The sequence below is a fragment of the Equus quagga genome, chromosome 21 (genome assembly GCF_021613505.1).
Source record: "Equus quagga isolate Etosha38 chromosome 21, UCLA_HA_Equagga_1.0, whole genome shotgun sequence".
NCBI classification, from domain to species: Eukaryota; Metazoa; Chordata; class Mammalia; order Perissodactyla; family Equidae; genus Equus; species Equus quagga.
The window spans coordinates 15,884,882-15,906,104 of NC_060287.1; the positions used below are offsets into that span (position 1 = coordinate 15,884,882).

Sequence of the window (21,223 nt, forward strand, 5' to 3'; positions counted from 1 at the left end):
AGCTGATACTGTTGAGGAGCTGAATTATAAGGAATTTCCAAACCTGTTCAACAAAAATTGCACTACAACTTCCTAATAAAAACTTCGAAGGCCAATGTAACCGATATCCTAACTATTATGAAAACTTCTTTAAAACATACCTCAAAGATGTCCATGTAACTTTTTTTGTCATGGGGTCATTATTATTAGAGAACCAAGACTTTAACTGACAACCATAATTCCTAATTTTTTTGTAAATACTAATTTCTTCTGGATAGAGGCTGTTTAGAAATTTATGTAGGCAGTAGATTTCTGTATGAACAGTGGTATTATAAAAAGTTAAGCTGTTCCTATTCAATAGTTTTCCTTCTTTTTTTGTCTTTTCCCACTTTTATCTCTGATTCTGTTATACCATTCTCACATACTTTGAAAATCCTTCCACTGGCCCATCTGGCACGCTATCCCCCTTTCTATTCTTTAAGTCCCTCTTAAAATCAATTTACTTTAAGAAAACTTGGTTAAACCTATAGAAGAGAAAAAGCCACTCAAATGTAGATCTGTTTGCCTACCGCTGTCACCCTTTTAAAGTAAGACCAATATTTCCATGCTTATATTCTGCCTATCACAGTAATACAGTTTTTTTCCCTAATAAGATACTCCAAATGGCATTGAAAATAGCCACAAACCCCAAGACACTTAACAAGTTCTATCACATGTCCGAACACCCTCAGCTTTTACCCCTAACCTCTTGAAGAAGACCTTCTTTATGACTGGTGGCAATGAGGTAGGCTAAGCAATCTCTTCCTGATGGCTCACCAGCTGGCCCTGTCAAATAGCACCGTCTCTCAGCTGACTACACTCCCGCTACATGGCTTTATCCCCAACACATTCTAGCTATCATCTGACTGCCTAATGCGTGTTTACTCTCTGTCAATTAGACTTCATTCTGAATTTATTTACTACATTTCATTTCCCAGTTAAAGGAATGGCTTCACATAATTTGGTGCTCCATAGGTAGAGCAAATATAATACAACCAGTAGTTGGATGTAAAGCTGTAATACACATGTTATCCCGTCAGGAAGATTTCAAGCTCTAAGAGAGCAAGCACTTCAACGTTTTCAAACTTAAACCAGAATTAGAGAACTGGCAGTATTGGTTTTCCAAATGGTGGTTTTGAGTGTTCTTTCTTAATATTTAAATAAGGCAAGAAAATTTAGCTATGATTTAAGTTCCAGGTTGTTAACATGCTGTGAAGAAATTTTAAACATATTGCCTTCAAACATGACCAACATTTGTGCAACAATTCATGCGGTACTGCTTCAAAATCTTTCTTACGGAGGCTCACATTTTGCCCAGCCTAAAGAACTTCCCAAGGGTTGAGGAGTTTTTCTTTTTATGATGACCTTATCTCGGCTGCTGAGAACAGGAGAACAAGACCTGCATGTTTATGTTCTGCCCATGTTAAGAAGTAATCCTCTGCTTCTTCAGGCAAGTGTTAATACAAAAACGGGAGGACAGCTAAACCTTGTTGTACTAAGAAAGACTACAAGGATTGAGATGCTATTTCTTTGTTTTTGAGGATCAGCTTCCCACTTCTGATAAAAGGATAGAGGAAACACTGTAAGTAAAGTGACAGACCCACAGCCTGAGGTCTGGATCCAGACTGCATGCAAGTTTTTTTTTTTTTTCTTAAAGATTGGCACCTGGGCTAACAACTGTTGCCAATCTTCTTTTTTATTTTTTTCCTGCTTTATCTCCCCAAACCTCCCCTGTACACAGTTGTGTATCTTAGTTGCAAGTCCTTCTAGTTGTGGGATGTGGGATGCTGCCTCAATGTGGCCTGACGAGCAGTGCCATGTCCACGCCCAGGATCTGAACCCTGGGCCACCACAGTGGAGCGTGTGAACTTAACCACTCGGCCACGGAGCCAGCCCCAGCATTCAAGTTTTGTTTAGCCTACAAATGTTTTAAAAGAAAAAAAAAATTAGATCCACTTACAATTTTCAATTTCTTGGTTTCTCTTAAAAACAAAATCAGAAGATCTGGCAGCAACTGGCTAGCAATGAAAAGCAGCTACTGTCTGAAAATATTCAAACATTTCTTACCATTCCCTTCATGAGTGTGCAGGTACCTGTGACCTCGCAGGCTCCGCAGCCACGTCACTTAGTGTCTCATATATACCAAGCCTGTGCAATGAGGGAGGCCTGGATTGTTTCTGTGTAAATACTGCTTGTCCCAATGATGCCTTGACACCCAACTCGACCACACTACTCTGCATTTGACGAGCAAGCTGCAGTAGCCAAGCCACGATTCAAGAGTTATTACCATTTTATCTCTTGCCAATCACAGCCACTAAGTGGGAGACAGCTTAGATTTCTCATCCTGTCATGGGATAGACAGAGACGCAGAAAAAGATACCTAATTTCCTTCAGGTTGGAAATTAGACCAAAGATGGGAAGGCAAGGATGGATAGCTGGAGCACCTACTTGCTTCCTAGACCCACAATAAGACAGGCTTCTATCTCTTGGAAACATTTATCGGTAGTCGTATGTGCCTTAGTTTCTTACTGTGATAAACAGTGCTCCATTCCCCTCCCCCACATGCCTTTAGTTAACTGAAGAGTCACTTAGAGTCTGTCATGTTCAAGTACCCAACATACTGTTTAAAAGTAATAGGTAATTGCTTATCTCTGCATTGGTAGCAGATGGAATTATTGGCAACCACACTAAGCCAATATACAGATGGGTTCAGCAACCTCCTTTTCCACATTTTGAAAATCACCGCCCTAAAGAAAGATATACTAACAGGTGGTCTTTAGACAGGAGATTTCAGCTAAGAGACTTTATTCCATTTTAAAGTTTGTGTGCTAAGAGAAGGATTAAGCAGTTAAAGCAGTGTAATCCAATAAGTGATTTATAAGGGTAAATTTCTGTGAGCAAAGAGTTCAGAGAGATAATGTTAAAAGATAAACCTCAATCTCAAATAACCAAGGAAGCCACGGTAGAAGTGAGTTCCTGTATCGATAGGAGATGCATAAATTGCAAATGACTTGTCGAGAAGAAAACCTCTCTCACAGAATTTTACTTTTTCATTCTAACAGTTGGAAAATTGGGGAAACACACCTACATAACAACTGTTTATTACTAACAGTGTACAAAAAATAACAATCTAGACTCAATTCTATTTCCTAATTTAGCTATCTGTTTTTTAACCAGCAACGTCCAATAGAACCTTCTGTGATGACGGACATGTTCTATATCTGTGCTACCCAAGACAGTAGGCCCTAGCCACATGTGGTTATTGAGCATTTGAAATGTAGCTAGTGTGACCAAGGAACTAAAGTTTGAACTTTAATTTTAATTAACATAAATTTAAATAACCACAATGTGGCTAGGCTACTAAATTGGACAGTGTGGTTTGTCCATAGGTAATTAAATAAGCAAAAGGGTACTTGGAATGAGAACACGGATAGAGGCTCATAGCAGCACAGAATATAAAAAGCTAAATTTGCTTTTCTAGTACACTAAAATATATCAGATTTAGACTATAATTTTCTTTTTTGGTGAGGAGGAATCACTCTGAACTAACATCTGTGTCTGTCTCCCTCTATTTTGTATGTAGGTGACTGCCACAGCATGGCTTGACGAGTAGTGTAGGTCCACACCCAGGATCTGAACCCACAAACCTGGGCCGCCAAAGTGGAGTGCGCCAGACTTAACCACCTCGCCACAGGGCTGGCCCCTAGACTACAATTCTTAAGTGGTACAAACAATTAAAATTATATTATTAAAAGTTATAGGGCAATAATCCAACTGACCCAAGTAACCCTCTACTTGTACTTGTTCAATTTTCCCCCTAAATAGCTCTGTTAAATGTACTAATATTTATTCTGAAAATTTTTTTGTGCATGAAGTTGTCATAACAGACTCCCAAAAAGCCACTCAAATTAACTACAATATAATTGAGCTATCAGTTTTAAATGATTACTTACATGTGGCACACGGAGACACTAATTTGCAGGAAAAAAAAATCTTCCCTGAAGTTAGACAAGGTTAAAAAGATACATGTTACTTAAACAAAAGAGAGCCTGAAAAGAAATTCCTTTATAGTAACACCAGATGAATGTGGGCAAACCCCTATGACAAAATAAATTTCTAAGTTGAAAGTAAGAAAGGTGATAGCCATATGAACTCTTTGCCCTTCATCTCCTGGACTGCTGTCCACCCAGTTGAGGTTCTGAATGATTTATTTTGTTATCAGTAAGAAAAACAAAACAAAAGCCATCCTGCAGCTATTTGAAAACCTCAGTTTTGCATTGCAACTTTTTTGCATATATTTGAATCACTGTTCCTGAAATTTTAGTTGACTATTCCTTAAATAAATGCTTTACAGAAGCATCTAATAAATAGATAGCCTAGGTAGTGATTTTGAAGACATTTACAATTCAATTACTACTACAGGTAGTACCTTAGTCACCCCCTTATCCTCGGTTTCACTTTCTGTGGTTTCAGTTACCCATGGTCAACTGTGGTCCCAAAATATTAAGTGGAAAATTCCAGAAATAAATAATTCATATGTCTTAAAACTCAAGCCATTCTGAGTAGAATGATGAAATCTCCTGCTGTCCCTCTCTGTCCAGCCTGGGACGTGAGTCACCCCTTTTTTGTCCAGCGTATCCACACTGTATATGCTACCTGCCCATTAGTCACCTAGCAGCCATCAGTTATCAGATCGACTGTTGTGGCGTCTCAGAGGTTGTGTTCAAGTCACCCTTATTTCACCTAATAACGACCTCAAAGTGCAAGAGCAGTGATGCTGGTAATTCTGCTATGCCAAAGAGAAGCCGTAAAGTGCTTCCTTCAAGTGGAAAGGTGAAAGTTCTTGACTTAAGAAGAAAAAGAATCACATGCTGGGGTTGCTAAGATCTATGGTAACTTTTATTACAGTATATTGTTATAATTATTCTATTATTAGTTATTGTTCATCTCTTACCATGCCTAATTTATAAATGAAACTTTATCATAGGTATGTATGTATAGGCAAAAACACAGTATATACAGTGTTCGGTACTATCTGAGGTTTCAGGCATCCACTGGGGGTCTTGGAACGTACTCCCCTCGGATAAGGGGGGGCTGCTGCAAACGGTAAAAATTAAGGCTGATGGGAAACAATCAGTGTAATTCATCAACCATTTGATAAGAAAAACTAAAGCTTGGGCTAGCCGGGTGGCTTAGTGGTTAAGTTTGCACACTCCACTTCAGTAGCCTAGGGGTTCACAGGTTTGGATCCTGGGTACAAACCTGCACACAGACCATTAAGCCATGCTGTGGTGGCACCCCACATATAAGATAGAGGAAGACTGGCACAGATGTTAGCTCAGGGCCAATCTTCCTCACCAAAAGAACAACAAAAAAGAAAAAACTAAAGCTTAAAAAAAGAGCAATAGGGCCAGCCCCATGGCCAAGTGGTTGGGTTTGTGCGCTCTGCTTCGGCGGCCCAGGGTTTCGTCGGTTGGGATCCTGGGTGCGGACATGACACTGCTCATTAGGCCACGCTGAGGTGGCATCCCACATACCACAACTAGAAGGACCCACAACTAAAATATACAACTACGTACTTGGGGGATTTGGAGAGAAAAAGCAGAAAAAAAAAAAGATTGGCAACAGTTGTTAGCTCAGGTGCCAATCTTTAGGAAAAAAAAGCAATAATAATCAATGACTCATATTGCACAAATGGTAAAACAAACATTGTGACTATATGTTATAATTGCATCACAGCAATTCTAGAGTAAAAAGAACTTTGATCTAAACAAACGGGTTGCAGAACTGACGTACAAAATTTTTCCATCACGAAACAGTTTTTTTTGATGGTAGATTACATGGTATTAATTCACTAATAATGGAAGACATTAAAACAAACAATAGGATTGCAAATTGGGACACGCTTCTGACCCAAAAGTCTACATCTTGGAATTTAAACTACAACAAAATGGGAATTTAATCAGACATGCGAAAAAGATGCACATAGGAGAGTGTTTTAGTACTGGTAAACTGAAAGCAAGCTAAACATTCATCAGTGAGATACTGGTTAAACAAATTACGGAACAACAGGATGCAATCTTTAAACAAAAACAACATGGTAGAATTTTACCTACTAACGTGAAAAAGATGTTCCTATTAAATTAAATGAAACGGCTGGTCATTAAATGATCTCTATAGCCTGATTTCATCTTTTAAACATACCACACATGTTCATACACACACACACACACACACACACACACACACACACACACACTCTCCTGCAGAAAATCATTTAGAAGAATATACCAAAAATATTAAGATTATCGCTAGATAGGTGAGATTATGAATCTTAACACTTTTTGCTTCCTGTATTTTGATTTTTCTAAAACAGGCATAGTTTGCTTCTTCAATGAAAAATCTTTAAAAACTGCCTGTAAAAAATACATTTTGGTTTAGGAAAGAACATAGTGTTTCTCAGTCCAAGACAAATTGGGCTTTAAGTATTGTACTGCATGTTCCAAAGAACTAAGTGAAACAAAAAAGACTAAACCATTATTGAAATCTTAAGACCCACATACCTAAAATTCTGAATTTCTTTTAAGATCGTGAGAATTTTCTTAGGCTAACAATGTATCTAGCAAAGAAAAGTATTTAACTTTCAAATGAGAGCAGTTCCCCTCCGCCAAGGCAAAGTCAGAACCATGTTATAGTTTTATCTGGCAACCTCTGTGGAGACCCAAAGGGAATGAGGGACAAAGACGCTGATAAGTGAACACAATTTGTATTGTTGATAAAAAAGAAACTGTGGTGAAAGGATTTGCTGAGCAGCTGCTACATGAGGGAAATGATGGCAGCTGGAGCAGAAAAACCTACGGAAACCAAATGCTAGAAAGGTAAACTCAGGATAAATTCAAATTTCCTCAACGTACATGAAACATTAAATTATTCTGCCAAGGGAGAAGCTGTTCAGGACAATATAGAAACCAATCATAGCAATCTTTTCAGTAGTATTTCATCTTTTCAGATGAGAAGAAAAAAAAAGGCTTCTATATCTGAATTTAAACACTAATGCTTGCATCACAGCCTGTATCTACCATAGGGCTCCTACATTCCTCTGTTGTGATCCTCACAGCAGCCTTGTGAACATAGGTAATGATATTATTTATCATCACCTCTATTTAATACACGTACTCCAAAGTTAAGCTATTGCTACCAGGAGGAAGGAGAAGTCAATGGTGTTTAGAAGAGTGGAAACTAGATAAGCAAAAGCATAGGAGTGAGAAGGAACAGGAGGGAAGGAGACAGAGAGTGGGCACATGAGTGGCTTGGAGAGTGTCTTTGGAGGGTGATGAAAGATGAAGGTGCCACTTAAGCAGATCCCTGGTCATCAAACGTCTTACGTGTCATGGTAGGGAGTTAACCTGAAGAAAATGGCAAGGAATCAATAGTGAGCTCTAAGACGATGAATGGCATGATTAGATTTGTACTTTTAAGACCTTTCTGCTGATACTGAGGGAGAACTGGAGGTGTGGGGTAGTGAATGAACAGAATGAAGTGGGTCTTGGGGTAATATTGGTAAGAAGAAATAAGGGCCTGGAGAAAGGTGTAGCAGTGGGAATGAAAAGTAGGGAAGACTGGAGAGAATCAGTAAGACACAGGGACAGATTGCGGGGAGAAGGTGGGAATTAGTAAGGGCCGCTGCTAACCCACAGGCCAACCTACCTTTGCAAACTGGAAAGCCATCCCTGCCAGGGCACACAGCCTGAAAAGCAGAGCTTAGGTAAGATTTCAGCCCTAATTCATCACTGCACCTACACAACTCGACATGGAAAGTCCTGAAGAATCTGGAACCATTCATTCACTAAGGGCAGTTTTTCAGTTTAGTCCCTGGATCACCTGTTCAAGAGTCGGCTGGGATTCTTGTTAAAATGCAAATTCCTAGACTCAACTCTCGACCTTCTAAATCAAAATCTCTGGGATACAGACCCTGGAGTTTTATGCGAAGCAAAGATGAACGAAACAGAAAATGTCTATGTATATGGAAGCAAGGAGATAAACCGAGTTTGAGAAACTTAAAGTCAAGACACCTGTAGACTATCTAAATGGAGAGGTCTGGCGGGCAGCTGGATATACAGGTCTGGTGCTTAGAAGAAAGATTTGGCCTGGTGCTCTGTTTGTATAGTTGAAGCCACTGCAGTGAAAGAAACAGATGAGTGCAAAATGAGAAGAAAAGAAAGACAAAGACAGAATTCAATGAAACACTAGTATTTTAGGGACCTGTAATAGGCTATGAAGAAGACAGAAAAGTGGGCAGAAATAAGAGGCCAGAGCTATTTTATCACAGAACCCAGGGAGCTGAGTGTTTCAAGAAAGAGGGAAATGTTAAATGTCAGATTTTGAAAATGGCAAGAACATGAAACTATTTACTGCATCGACTACTAGGAAGTCACTAGTGAAAGCACAGAAGGTTGGCAAATTGTAAGGGTGTTGAAGAATAAGTCGTAGGAGAGAGAGAGGAGACCGTGAATGAACACCGTGTTTCAAGAACTGTGGTTTACGGGAAGGAGAGGAAAGCTTGTTCCCTGGATTCTCTCTCTTCTTTTAAATATGGAGACGTGAACATTTCTGCAAGCCTAATCATCTTTTTGGTCAATGTGCCAGGTTTCAGAGAAGAGAACTGTAAGCACGCGAGATGATGAATCAGTAGAAGGTAAAATGAATGGAGGGGAGGGTCAGCAGATGAACTCAGAAGAGTGGGTGGTAGAAAGGACAGGCTGTAAGAAGCATGAAATTGTTCTATATCCAGTATCAACTAAACACAGAATCGTGAGATTTTAATTTCTTTCCCAAGACACTTATGACTGATATTTATCAGTCATATTTGGTTAATAAATACACTTACTGGTAACATAAAACTGAGTTTTCTGGAGAACTTTCTGATACAGTATGTAGGAATTATATTTTATCTATATTGTATTTATTTTACTTTGTAGTAGAAATATAGCCAAAATCTCGCTTGACATTGAATTGAAAATTGATTGTTGATATATTGAAAATAATCTGGTAAACCAAAGTAACATGGTCAAGATTATGAAGGATACTTTGATTACCAATAACAGAAATGTTCTCAGGGAAAATACTATTAACAAACAGTGTTAGTGAGCAAGCACAAAGAATACAAAAACTTTAAAATATTTTACATTGTCCCCAATACTTAAAGATACCAAAGATCCTCTTCGATGTTTGAAGACAGAAACATAAAAGTATGAGTAAGAGAGTATTTCACGTTAATTTTGAAACACTCCCTCCCAAGAATACCACCAAATTTCAATACATGGGCTCTGTTTCCAAAACAGACTAGCAATTATTGATCATTAAATTCACTGGGGATATTATTCCACCAGTTACCATGAGTTTTAGACATTAAAAATGTCATTTAAGTATATTTGCTTGGAAGATGCTTTTACTGTCTATTAAATTTAACTTAGTTATTATATAGGAAATGAACATTAAGTGTGAATTTTAAATAAGGTAATACATGAAAAATATATCACAGATTGAATTTATACCTCATAAAGGCAAATAATCCTATATCACTTCCCAATATACTATATAATTTATTCTGTTGTCTTTTCCCTCCTTTCATGTAAGCTTTATAATTGTGGCAATGTACGTTTGTTTTGTTAACCGTCTTATCCTCAGCTGCTAGAACAATTTCTGGCACATGGCAGTTAATATTGACTGAACGAATGTGTTTAAAAATTGTTATGGACTCAACCACATGGCTTTAATTCTGAGATTGAGATTTTGATGGGTACATTCAAATCGTTATTTTGCCTTACTGATATACAGTTGAGACACCAAGGGCAAAAAGCTACCAGAAACAGATATACTAGCTTAAAATTATTTGTAAAGAAACAGACACTGTCCTCTTGTTACAAACTAAATCCAAGGCTCAGTGTTTAAGGGGTTTATTCCCCTTATCAAAATCCTAACAGATGGCGTGCCAAATTGGATTACAATAATTTAAATCCACTCTAACTAGAACTATAGTTGATAACATTTTGATAATTCTGCAATGTTAGCCACTCTGATTTCAATCACTTATATATTTTTCATGTATTACCTTATCTGGAATTCACACTTAATGTTCATTTCCCATATAAAGTGGAGATTAACTTTAAGGTGCCGTAAAAGCCCCTTCCAACCTCTCAAGTGCTATGCACATATAAAGTTACGTTGTCTTTTTACTATACTCAGTAATAAACATTGGAAAATTTTCTTAAGTTTTATTATTTGATTGTCAACAGAGGGATGATATTTCTAAATATATTCTAAATATTTCTAAAATGTTCTTACTGAGTTAAGTTTAATATTATTTTCTAAACTCAGAAAGTAGAAAATTCACTTCATAAACCATCTGTTTCTTTCTCTCTTTCTAGAGAGTGCCCCAGGATCAGCTACTGAGGCTGAGGAGCAAAAGGGAGCTGGTGTACAACTCCAGGATTGCTGCTGACATTTTCACTTGTGTTTACACTGGTTGCCTCCACTTACTCAGAATCCTATTCCCTCTTGAGAGAGAGAACAATCAGGGTAAGCATGTTAGCCAGCAGTACCTAAACGGCTGGAAGGACAGAAAGCAGAGTTAGAACCACTGCTTCGTTACTGGCTGACACCTGCATAGTTCTGTAGCAAATGTCAGTCTACCGTTCAACTGGCTTGTTCCTCCTGGGTAGGAAGAGGGAAGACTGTCATGTGTGTGTCCCTTATCTTCCCTTCTCTCTGATCATCATCAATCCGATCCAGATAGTTTAGATTACAATCTAGACAAACTGCATCATCCCCCTCTCTTGGGTCATCAGAAATGTGTATTTTTTGCATATTCCACCAAATATGTATTAATCAAATAATATCATGGGTAGAAATTATTTTTAAAAATTAAGCGTGTATTGGGACGCAAATTTTGTTCCTTGCTTGAATATTCACATTTGTGTAATTCATCTCTAACTTTGTTCAAAGGTGTCTTAATAGCTCCTAAATTCCTAATCGTCCATGTAATTTTTTGGAAGCAGAAATGTTTTAGACACTTGGGCTTTTCAGAATCAGAGAATTTGTGTCTGAACTTCTAGGCTGTGTGATTTTGGACTAGTTACCCAGGCTCTCTGCTCACTTTCCTTATTCATCAAATTCGGATGACATAGCACCTACCCCATATAGCTGTATTAAGAACAAAATAAAACAATGCACGTAAAGCACACAATATCTGACAAACAATACCTGACTATTGTTTAGATAAGTCACTTCTCTCAACATGTATATTAAGAACAAAATAAAACAATGCACGTAAAGCACACAATATCTGACAAACAATACCTGACTATTGTTTAGATAAGTCACTTATCTCAACATGTAAATCCCTTATGTGTTTACTGACAGAGGAACTAGCTTCTCCCAACGAGAGAGTGATATTTCACTTCTTGCAGAGCAGAGGCATAAACCTATCTTTGTCTTCTTTCTTCTCAGGCCAATACTATTTTGCATGTAATAGAAAAATTACCTTTATTTCTGAATAGCTGATTTGTCTTTATCAGCTTTCCAGTAACAGTTATTATAAATTAATTCAATCATGAAAATTATATCCCTTTACTGAGAACAGATAATTTTGACCTAAGTACCAAAGATTTTCAGTCTAAATTTAATGTTTCCATATGTCTCATAAAACATTTCTTTTCATCTTTTGTCAACACATTGGGATGACAGAATCTTGAATGTGACGCAGAATGTCATTACGTAGTCTAATAAATCTTTTTTTATTTATAATTATGATGTTCTTATTAATAAGATATTCTGAGTTGTATATTCTGCTTGTTTTCAACTTTCAATCACTGATTTAAAGAACATAATTTTATCACTGATTTAACAAGCACTCAGGATCATCAGCTACCATGGGGTCATCATTATGGGTACACACCACTATGTTGGAGTGTCTGGGATAAGAGCAGCAGTATGTAAGACGAATCTAGAACCTCCTATTCTAAACAGAGTCATGTCAAAACTTCTTGCTCTGTGTTTGGAGAAAAATACTGTCTGCTTTTATCCTCCTGATTGCAAAACAACATTAGATATCACTGTTTGTTTTACTGGCTACATTATATTTTTCTTTTGAATACGATACAAAGTTCTTCTATTTCTAAGATTCATAAAACTTTTAGTAGACTCCAGAAAGATCTCATCAAATACTGCGAAACGGCAGAAAAAAATTAAGAGTTTCACTGTGGGCAAGTTTAAGGGAAAAAACACAGAAAGACAGTTCTTTAAAATCTCCTTTAGATTGATAGGTTTTTCACTCATCAATCAATTATTCGCTTATTACTCTTTGCCAGTCCTTGTGCTATGGATTATACACTAACCAATTATACAGTAGTAAATAAAAGACTCTAATTCATGTCCTTATGGAATTAGAAATGAGGGGCAGCACATTACACAAACACACAAGCAAATAACTACAGTAACTAATTTTAACAAGTGCCAGGAAGAAAAGGGTGCTATGAAGGAAAGAACACTGGGGTGGGCAGTGTGGTGGGGAAGGAGTGGGCAAGGGCAGGAAGAATGCTTTGAGAAGTCACTTTTTAGGAACGAGGGCAGGCAGGTTCTCTCCGTGAGCTCCTACACACACTTTCGCTAGGCATGTGAAGTCTAACTTCTCCATACTTCACTTCCAACCCTGATATTTTGGGTCGCAGGATAGAGGGGAATTCACATCCCTAATCTTATTTATTTATTCATTTTGAAAAGAGGTATGGGTAGGGCGAGAGTAATAGTTTCACTTCAGACACGTAGTCTGAAGTACGTATGGGCTATACAAGTGAAGATGTCTGAATATTAGCTGCATGTATAGACGTGTAGCCTGGGGGAGGGGGAGAGGAGGCAGAGGGAGGAGGTCTGCTAATTATCAGCGTATAAAAGGCCATAAAAGCCCAGACAGAGCGAGGGAGGATGGAATGCCTACAACACAGCATGCCAACATTAAAAAAAAAGGAAAGAATAAAGGACAAAGAAGATTAGCAGGACTCATCAGAGGCATTAGGAAAACCACTGCATGAATGCTGTCATCCTAAGGGGCTAGTCTACAATTTAAACTTTCAAAATACGGCAAAGGTCACACAGAGAAACATCCATTTCCCACAGTGGTTACAATAGCTCTGACATGAGCCACCCGATCTGAATCCCTTCTGCATCGCTTGCTTACTACGTATCTTTGCGACTTCAGGGCAACTTTACTTGACTTCAGAGCCTTCCTTTCGCTGCGTATAAATGGCGATCCTACTGCTTACCCCTCAGTCCTGAGGAGACAGCTCTATAAATGTTAGCTATGAGAGACACTCGATTATGCTTAAAAATCGGTAAAGTAAGGGTTTCCAGCCTTCCTAGTCATTTCTATAGGCATTTTAGCTATTCACTATATCACTAAATAGGAGAAAATAAATATTAGTCATTTCCTATTTAAAACTTAGATGGGCATATATATAGCTGAACTGACAGAATAAAACACATAAGTAACCTGCCCAAGGTCTCACAGTTAGTAAATGGGGATTTGAATCCAGATAGTCTGCCTTTGGAGTGTGTGCCCCCACGTGGAGTTTTTGGACCTTAGGGGCACAGAATTAGGAACTTGTGAGCCTAATCACTATCCCTCAGCTATCCTGCAGCTTCATTCTGAGCATCAAGAGCAAACATCAATCTGAGCTCTGCTGCTTAGACTACCAAGTATTCTTCTTGGCACGAATGGCAACAACTGGAGTTCGGCCCTCTTGAATCAGATTCTGGCACAACGATTTCAAGATTAAAAAATAAAAATACAAAATTGCTCTTACTAGTAACATTTCAGAACCAGTATGACACTATAAACTTAAGTATCTTGCCAGAAAAACCCAACTTTAGTGGCAGGGTCAAGATTCAAGGCCAGGCTGAGTCTAGGGCCCACAAGCTTAATCCCTAAGCAGAAGTGGAGCAGTGGCAGATGTGTCCAGACGCAGAAAAGCAGTCTTCCCTGTAAACATACGAGGAGGGTGTTAGTCTAGCATGAACACAGGCTGGGAGAAAAAAGGGAAGGGCTTTTCTAAGTTTATAATATCTAACTCATTTAATCACACACGTTCTGACAGAATAAAAAAAACGGGGATGTCTTTATGAGCAGTTGCATTAATCATTACATTTTTACATACCGAGATGGGTCAGAAACTTGAAAATTCTTACAGCTTTCTGGTAACAAGTGCCTATGAGATCTGGCTGCATGCCCATCCTCAGACCACAATCCCTCGTTTTGCTAAAATCCCTTTCAGTTCAAGCTCCAGGATTAGAAGACTCCCCAGGACATTACTTGATGGTCTTAGGTGCAGCTCAAATAGTTAATCTTCAGTGTGGTATCATCTTTAATTACTAGATAGTCTTCTCGGTGACCAACTTTGTTACCTGCCTACTCAATGTCCTTTGTCCCTTTCTTTGTAAAACGCTAATTTTATCTGGCGCAGCTTCTCTTGAATGGGCAGTGAAATATGTAAGAAATTGTTAGGTGGGACTTCAGGAAAAGCTCCTTTTTAGATGCAGGACTGTTGGCATGCACCTTTTGTCAGATGTCCTTTCTTTTTTGTCTGAGAATAGAGAAGCAATGGTTGGAATTCCAAGAGCCACCTTGGCTCAAGAGATGGCTCTGAAGATGGAAAGCGTGTGTTAAGGAAGGTGGAATCCTGATCATGGAGCTACCATACCAGCTCCAGACTCAACTTTGTTTTATATGAGAGATATAAATATCCATTCCATTTTATTTCATTATTATTTGGATTTCCCATTACATATAGCCAGACCAAATTCCTAATGGATATTTCTTCCCAAATGAAACTTGTGTATGATCCAGACTTTTAATTCATCCTAGACTTTAGAATTAGAAAGCTTAACAAAGTTAAAAGGGAGGGAAAGTCAGGAGTAACTGAAACGAGGCTGCCATAATTTAGGTAGGGATAAGAATCTAGAACCTGGCTCCTCATATATGGGTGTTAGTTAAGTCAAAAGTCTTAACTACATGTGGTTAGCCTGGTTTCAGTTATTTTTCTTGTAAACTATTCTATAACTTAAATTTATCATCAATTAAACCCATTTTCCACTTCCATCTTGTCCTGTTTCTGTCCAAACAATGAGGTTTTACTATCAGAGCCATTTTGAAAGTGTTCAAATTTATTTAAACTGACATTAAAAGGCAGTTAAGGAAAAAAGAATTAACCTTCCACCTGTATTTCCAAGTATATCAAAGATAGCTGAGCCAAAGTCCAAAAGTTAAATTAGGCTTTGTATTTAAAAGTGCTCTTTTAGTCAACAGCACTGCACGATGTTTGCCACTGTGGGACAGAGGCTAAGGCCAGACTGAGTTAGTTATATACAGCTTCCCCATCACAAGTGGCGGGCCTCTTTACTTTAGTGGAAAGATGATGGTGTGTCAGAAACAGGACCCAGGAAGAGCTGTTGACAGACTTTGAGTAGTCAATAACCAGTCTTGACTTCCAAACTCAATCAAAGATTTCATATTGAGATTCAGACTGTCCCCTGACTACTAACCGTGTGAACACCGTTTCGGTCAAAGACAGAGAATCAAGGAAGAACGAGATTAAAAGTAAGCCTTGTGTACACCAGTGCCTTAACCAAGAGAAAATACCTGAAAATTTCTGTTGCTGGAAAGACTACTAAGGATCTGAATTTGGGTCTCCTTCTAGAAAAGTTCCTGGAAAGTTCAACAAATTAAGGGAGAATGAAGTCTGAGATGGACTATACAGTCTGAGATGGACTAGTAAATATTAGTAGTGCTTACTAACCAACTAGCAAAATCAACTTAAACTGAAAACTTAGCATAAGAAGAATGGACCCCGTCTTATAAAAAAGTTTATCTCCATAGAAAAGAAAGAAACTCAATTATCAGAGGAAGGTAGAAATGCTTTAAGAATTATTTGCACAGTATTTTGGCACAAAATGAAAACAGTATGAAGTAACAGACTGGAGTCCTGGATCTTTGCCCCCTCTAGTTTCATCTGACTTTGCTACATTACAACTGAGTTTCATTCCTGGCTCCAGATCACCCTGGGCTACCTTCCTCCCAGCCTCAATAGTTTTGGGAATGGTGGTAATTTGGTCACTAAATAACTTTTGAGATTTTAGCATAATAAACTATGATGGTTATTAGAGTATTTGATCATACATGCATAAAAAAGTTTATAGTGTCCTAGGGCCAAGGAGAGACCATAAGTATTAGGAAGTTTATGCATTTCTTTCCTAGTCCTGCAAGTAGACAAGTTATCCTAATGGTGAATTATAGGTAGAAAAAAAAAAATCAATCTTGTGAACATCTTAAAGATTTGAGTCCTCAAAGTACATTTCTTAGGTCCTTGGAATATATCACCTATGGCTTGGAAGTATATAAAACGCAAATACTCTTTTCCTTTTAATTACTGTAAAGTCACAGAAAAAAGGCAACTTATAGGCATGCTCAGAATACGAAATTTCTCTGACAAGATTAGATTGTCTTGTTATTCTCTTTCTTCTTTTGTCCTCATTTTATAAACACATGCATGCAGACAGCTTTTAAACAAGAGGCCATTTGATTAGACCAGTTTTGAGTCAACGTAATCAACAATGCAAAAGGTGTAAAATATTTTTGTTTACTACAAATGTGTGGACTAAAAACTAGCCAAATTGTTACTATTCCTCAAGAGAATTTTTAACTAGTCTATTAGCAGAGAAAAAAATAGAATGCTTTAGAACAAATTTAGCAATTAGTAAACTATGAAACGAGGCAACAGCAACACTGCCATACTTCAACCAAGTTATACCAAACTAGTAAAGTTAAATGTCATATTTTTTAAAATTCCTCTTACATTGTGACATTTACTGACTGGCACTGCATTGAGAACTTGGTAGGAGAAAGAAAACTTCAAAGACACTTAAAAAAGTTTACTGACATAGACAAAAAATATACCTTATTTTTTAGGTATGTGATTATCAGTTTTTTTCACTGATATTTAAAAACCTGTATACTGATATGAAACATGAAATTTTGTGGAATTCACATTTTTATTTCCTTCCTTTTTTCCTACAATAATCTTATATTACATTAAAATGGTTATAATGCACTAGACTGTCACTGTAGTAAATATGAAAATGTATATATTTGCAAGAACTGACATCAGATAAATTGAGAAGAAATTTAAATTCTAAAATAATATTTATCACAAAGGTTTAATTGGCATTCTAAAAGATACAACCTTGAGTGTATAGAGAGTATAAAATGAAACAGTTCTAATTTAAACTGAGAACTGCTTTTGTCTTTTAAAGATAACCATTATTTCAACAACATAGGACTTAGATCACACTTATACATCGAGATAGATGTTACCAGAGATGAAATATTTATAAAGATGGTACCTGAAGAACATCTGTATATTCTCTATCAAATAACTGAGAACCAGTTAAAAAGCATACTTAAAAAAAGGGCTAGAAAAGCAATTATGAAAGTTTAGGTTTCCGTGGAAAAATTCTATCACAGCATGAACACCACTAATGATGATTTAGCAGGAAGCACTGCTTAGAAAAAGTTGGCTGACCTAAAAGCAAGGATAGACAATTAGGATTCAGGAAAACAAGCTGCTAATATTAGCCCTAACAATTAAAATAACTACTGACAGTAGATCAATGGAATTGAGATCACATACACCAGAACCAGATGGTCAGGCTTCGAAGCTCAGCTCTGTCAATTACTGTCCTGCTACTTCAAAGCCCATGTCTTAGGTCTCGGAGGTTAGGTTCCATTACGTTTAAAATGGATAAGCTACCCCAGAGCTATTTTGAGTTAAATAAGATAATCCACGTAAGGTGCTTAATACAGTGCCTGGCACAGAAGTGCTCACAGTAAATGCCTGGCACACAAAAACAGCTTGCCATCACCACGAGAGCAGCTGTGAGCAGTCCTACTATTCAGCCTTCAGTTTCCTTCCATGTAAAACACAGGTTTGGCTGGATCATTAATCTAAAATTAAAATCCACAACGTAAAAGAATGCACAGGGCTAACTCTACTTCCAAAGAACATAAATTTAGATCTTTCCCTCAAATGTGATTAAGGACATGGTAATTTAAGTGCTACAGAAGAATCGTGCTTTTAAGTCATCCCTTTGAAATTAGTTATCCATTTATTAAAGCCAAAGTTATATGTATTCTATGTAACCCATAGGAAATCCATGATCTCCCGTCAGTTATGTTCACCAACTACAACTCTTCAAGAGAGTATATAATGGCAAAACTATCATAACCAATATGATCTTAAATGGAAAGATGAATGTCCTGTAGTAATTAACTCTATTATGTTTTTAGTGGTCTACTTATGGCTATTATTTGACTTTTACTATAGAATATCTAAAGATACTAATTTGGTGCCTACAACAACTTCTGAAAAACAAGTCCTTATAGGAATCTCAAGGCAGATAATCCTAATTTTTTTTTTTACTATAAGAACATTTCATATCTCCTACTTAATAAACAAAAAAGTAAAGATAATAAAATTTTTCAAATACACAATCCAGGAAAAAGAATGAAATGCTGCTTTGAAACTGTCCAAAATCTAAAGGTCTAACAAAATTTCTCTATTGATACACTACAATTTAAAATTCAAAAGAAAGGCAAACTTTTTTATTGCAGGAATATTAAGATTCTTTTTAGTGTGACTCAGAAATATTTTTTAAAAAATCAGAGTTTTATCATCACAACATCGAGATTAAAGAAACATATCCTACTTCTTTCTTGGGGGCAAACTACTGATACCCATAGACTGATGTTAATATACAGCTACGCACACCAAATCCAAACCAATACATTCAATACAAACACATTCAATGACAGAGATTTCTAAAAATGTCTGACGAACACTTCTTCATATACTCTTAGAGATACTATCAAGAAATTTTAAAAACCTTCTTAGTTTTTAAAAATTATTAAAAGTGTGTGTGACCGCTGAAAAGAGGTTATCTAAAAACTTAAAAATGGTTTTCCAAATAATAACATAACCACTGGGGAAAAAGAGTTCCAGCTCACCTCAGTCAGGTACTAGTGTGGTAGGCCAAAGAGAAGAAATTACATTTGTTCATCAGTGTAAATGTCTGGTTACCATAGTTCTTAACATGGAAAAAAACCAAAACCATACACACACACAAAGGTCTGTTAAACTCTGACAACTTAATAAGCTCTCAAACCAGAAAACATGCTTACCAGTCAATACTCATACCTCATTTTTCTATTAGCAAAAATGGGTTTAGTACTGTGGGAGTTAAACAACAACAAAAAAGATATGTCTTAAATTCATAGCTTCATTTCCAGAAACGCTTAACAGATCTTCACATTTCACACGCTTGGCACAATTTCCAATCATTCAAGAAATTTTAGTTTTACCTTAGAATAGTTCAGCATAAAGTAGTTGAGTAAGGTTCATGCATAACATGAATCTATACTGTGTCCTTACCGTCAATATTTAGCTCAAAACAAACGTGGCAGAAGGAGAGTGTTTCCTCGTCTGTTCCCAGTTTACAAACACTGCAAATGTTGTCATCATTCAAATCAATGTTTACAAACTGCTCCTCTTCGTTCATAGTGCCCCTATTAAGAAACAGAAAAGGAAAGTTACGCAGTTCCAAGAACTTGCCATTACGGCAATATCAGGAACTTCTAGGAAAAGAGAGATGCTGTTCAGTTGACCTAATACAACCAGCCCCATCAAACAGGCATCGCCATACTTGCACCTCAATATCATACTTTGTGCAAAGACACAAAGCTAGTAAAACTTAAAGCCTGGCCCCCAGGGACACTAGTGCCTTTTTGGTTCCATCTCTCACATGGTTAAGGGGATCTGAAGGAAAGCAGTCTGCAGGTATTCTAGTCCGCCCCTTCACCAGCGACGAGGCACAGAAGGAGCTCAGCAGCGAGGCCATTTCAGCAGCCGGGGGCTGTCAACCTACTTAACGCTGTTCAAGGCAGGAAGAACGACCTGCTAAGGACACCGCTTTGCTAACTTCATTGTGGGAACCTCAGACGCGTTTCGCTAACTCCGCGCAGCGAGGTTTCCCATCCGAGATCCGGGGCTGGAAAATGCACGTGGAAGAGCGACCCCCGGAGCGGCCGTCCCAGCGGCATCCACAGCACCCGCACGGAGGGCCGGGCAGCGCCCCGGCAGACGGCGCGGCCACGCAGGGCCGGGGGTCCCGGAGCCCGGCCGGCGGAGCGCCGCGTCCTCCCGCCCCAGGCTCCCTCCCTCTCCGGGCGAAGGCGTCCGCGGGCCACAGCGGCCGGTCCACCGGAACCCGGCGCCTCGGGGGACCCCGCCCCGTCTCCGGCGTTGGGGGCGCGCCCCCGCTCCTCAGGGTGCCGTGGACCCGTGTCCGTCTCTCCGTCGGGGAGCCCCGCGCGGCGCGGAGGAGCGGGACTCAGAGCGCGAAGGCGGCGGGGCCGGGGGCCGGGTCGGGGGCCGCGGCGCGGGGGTCTTTACCGTCCGGCTCCGTGCCCGCCGCAGCCGTTCCGCGCGGCTCGGGCTCCTCCACTATTGTTTCCGGCCGCAGCGGAGGCGGCCGCAGTGGAGGCGGCTGCCGCGCGCCGGGCCCCGCCCCCTCCGGCCGGCGCCATCCCGCGAAGGCTCCGGGGGGGAGGTGGCGTGGCCGAGGGCAGAGCTGCGCGTTCGCACGGCGGCTGCGGGCCCGCCTCCTTCCTCCCGCACCGATGCCAAGTGCCTGACTCGTCTTTTCTCGTGATGCCGCCTCTCTTGGTCCGGGTCTTGTCCCGTTCTCTGGAACATGGCTCCTCATCCCCCCCTACTCGAGGCACGAAGATGGAGGAGTCCGTTACCACCTCTCCCTTCAGCGTAGTGGAAACTACTGCCCCGGGGTGGGGGCCGCGAGGAGCGGGGCAGAAGTGTCGAGTGGGTGTCAGAAGGGGACAGAGATGCGTGGGTAGGACTTTGAAATCTTGAGACTGAAGCAAAGTAGTATCACTGAATGTCATTAGGTGCCAATTGAAGTCTTTAGTGAGGGAAAAGTTCATGTTTCAAGTTGCATAATTTAGAGGTAATTTTAAGTACAGAAGCTTATTTTTTACAGATTATTTTTAAAATGGGGCACCCCTCCCCTATAATATGGCACATTC

The 21,223-nt window shown here is 39.0% G+C and overlaps 1 protein-coding gene across 2 annotated transcripts in view; it reads right to left on the reverse strand.

Moving 5' to 3' along the window:
• C21H21orf91 (chromosome 21 C21orf91 homolog) overlaps window positions 1–20,669 on the reverse strand; it is a 32,439-nt gene extending 11,770 nt beyond the window's left edge. The window contains exons 1-2 of one of the 2 annotated variants that reach the window (XM_046648101.1): window positions 20,574–20,669; window positions 19,554–19,687 (exon numbers count right to left, since the gene is read on the reverse strand). In XM_046648101.1, coding sequence (XP_046504057.1) covers window positions 19,554–19,680 — 127 coding nt within the window. In that variant the 5' untranslated portion in view covers window positions 19,681–19,687; window positions 20,574–20,669. Of the gene's footprint in view, window positions 1–19,553; window positions 19,688–19,923; window positions 20,010–20,573 lie in introns of those variants that run through there. The other variant, XM_046648100.1, reaches the window with a different exon arrangement.
• Between the last annotated feature and the right edge of the window lie 554 nt (window positions 20,670–21,223).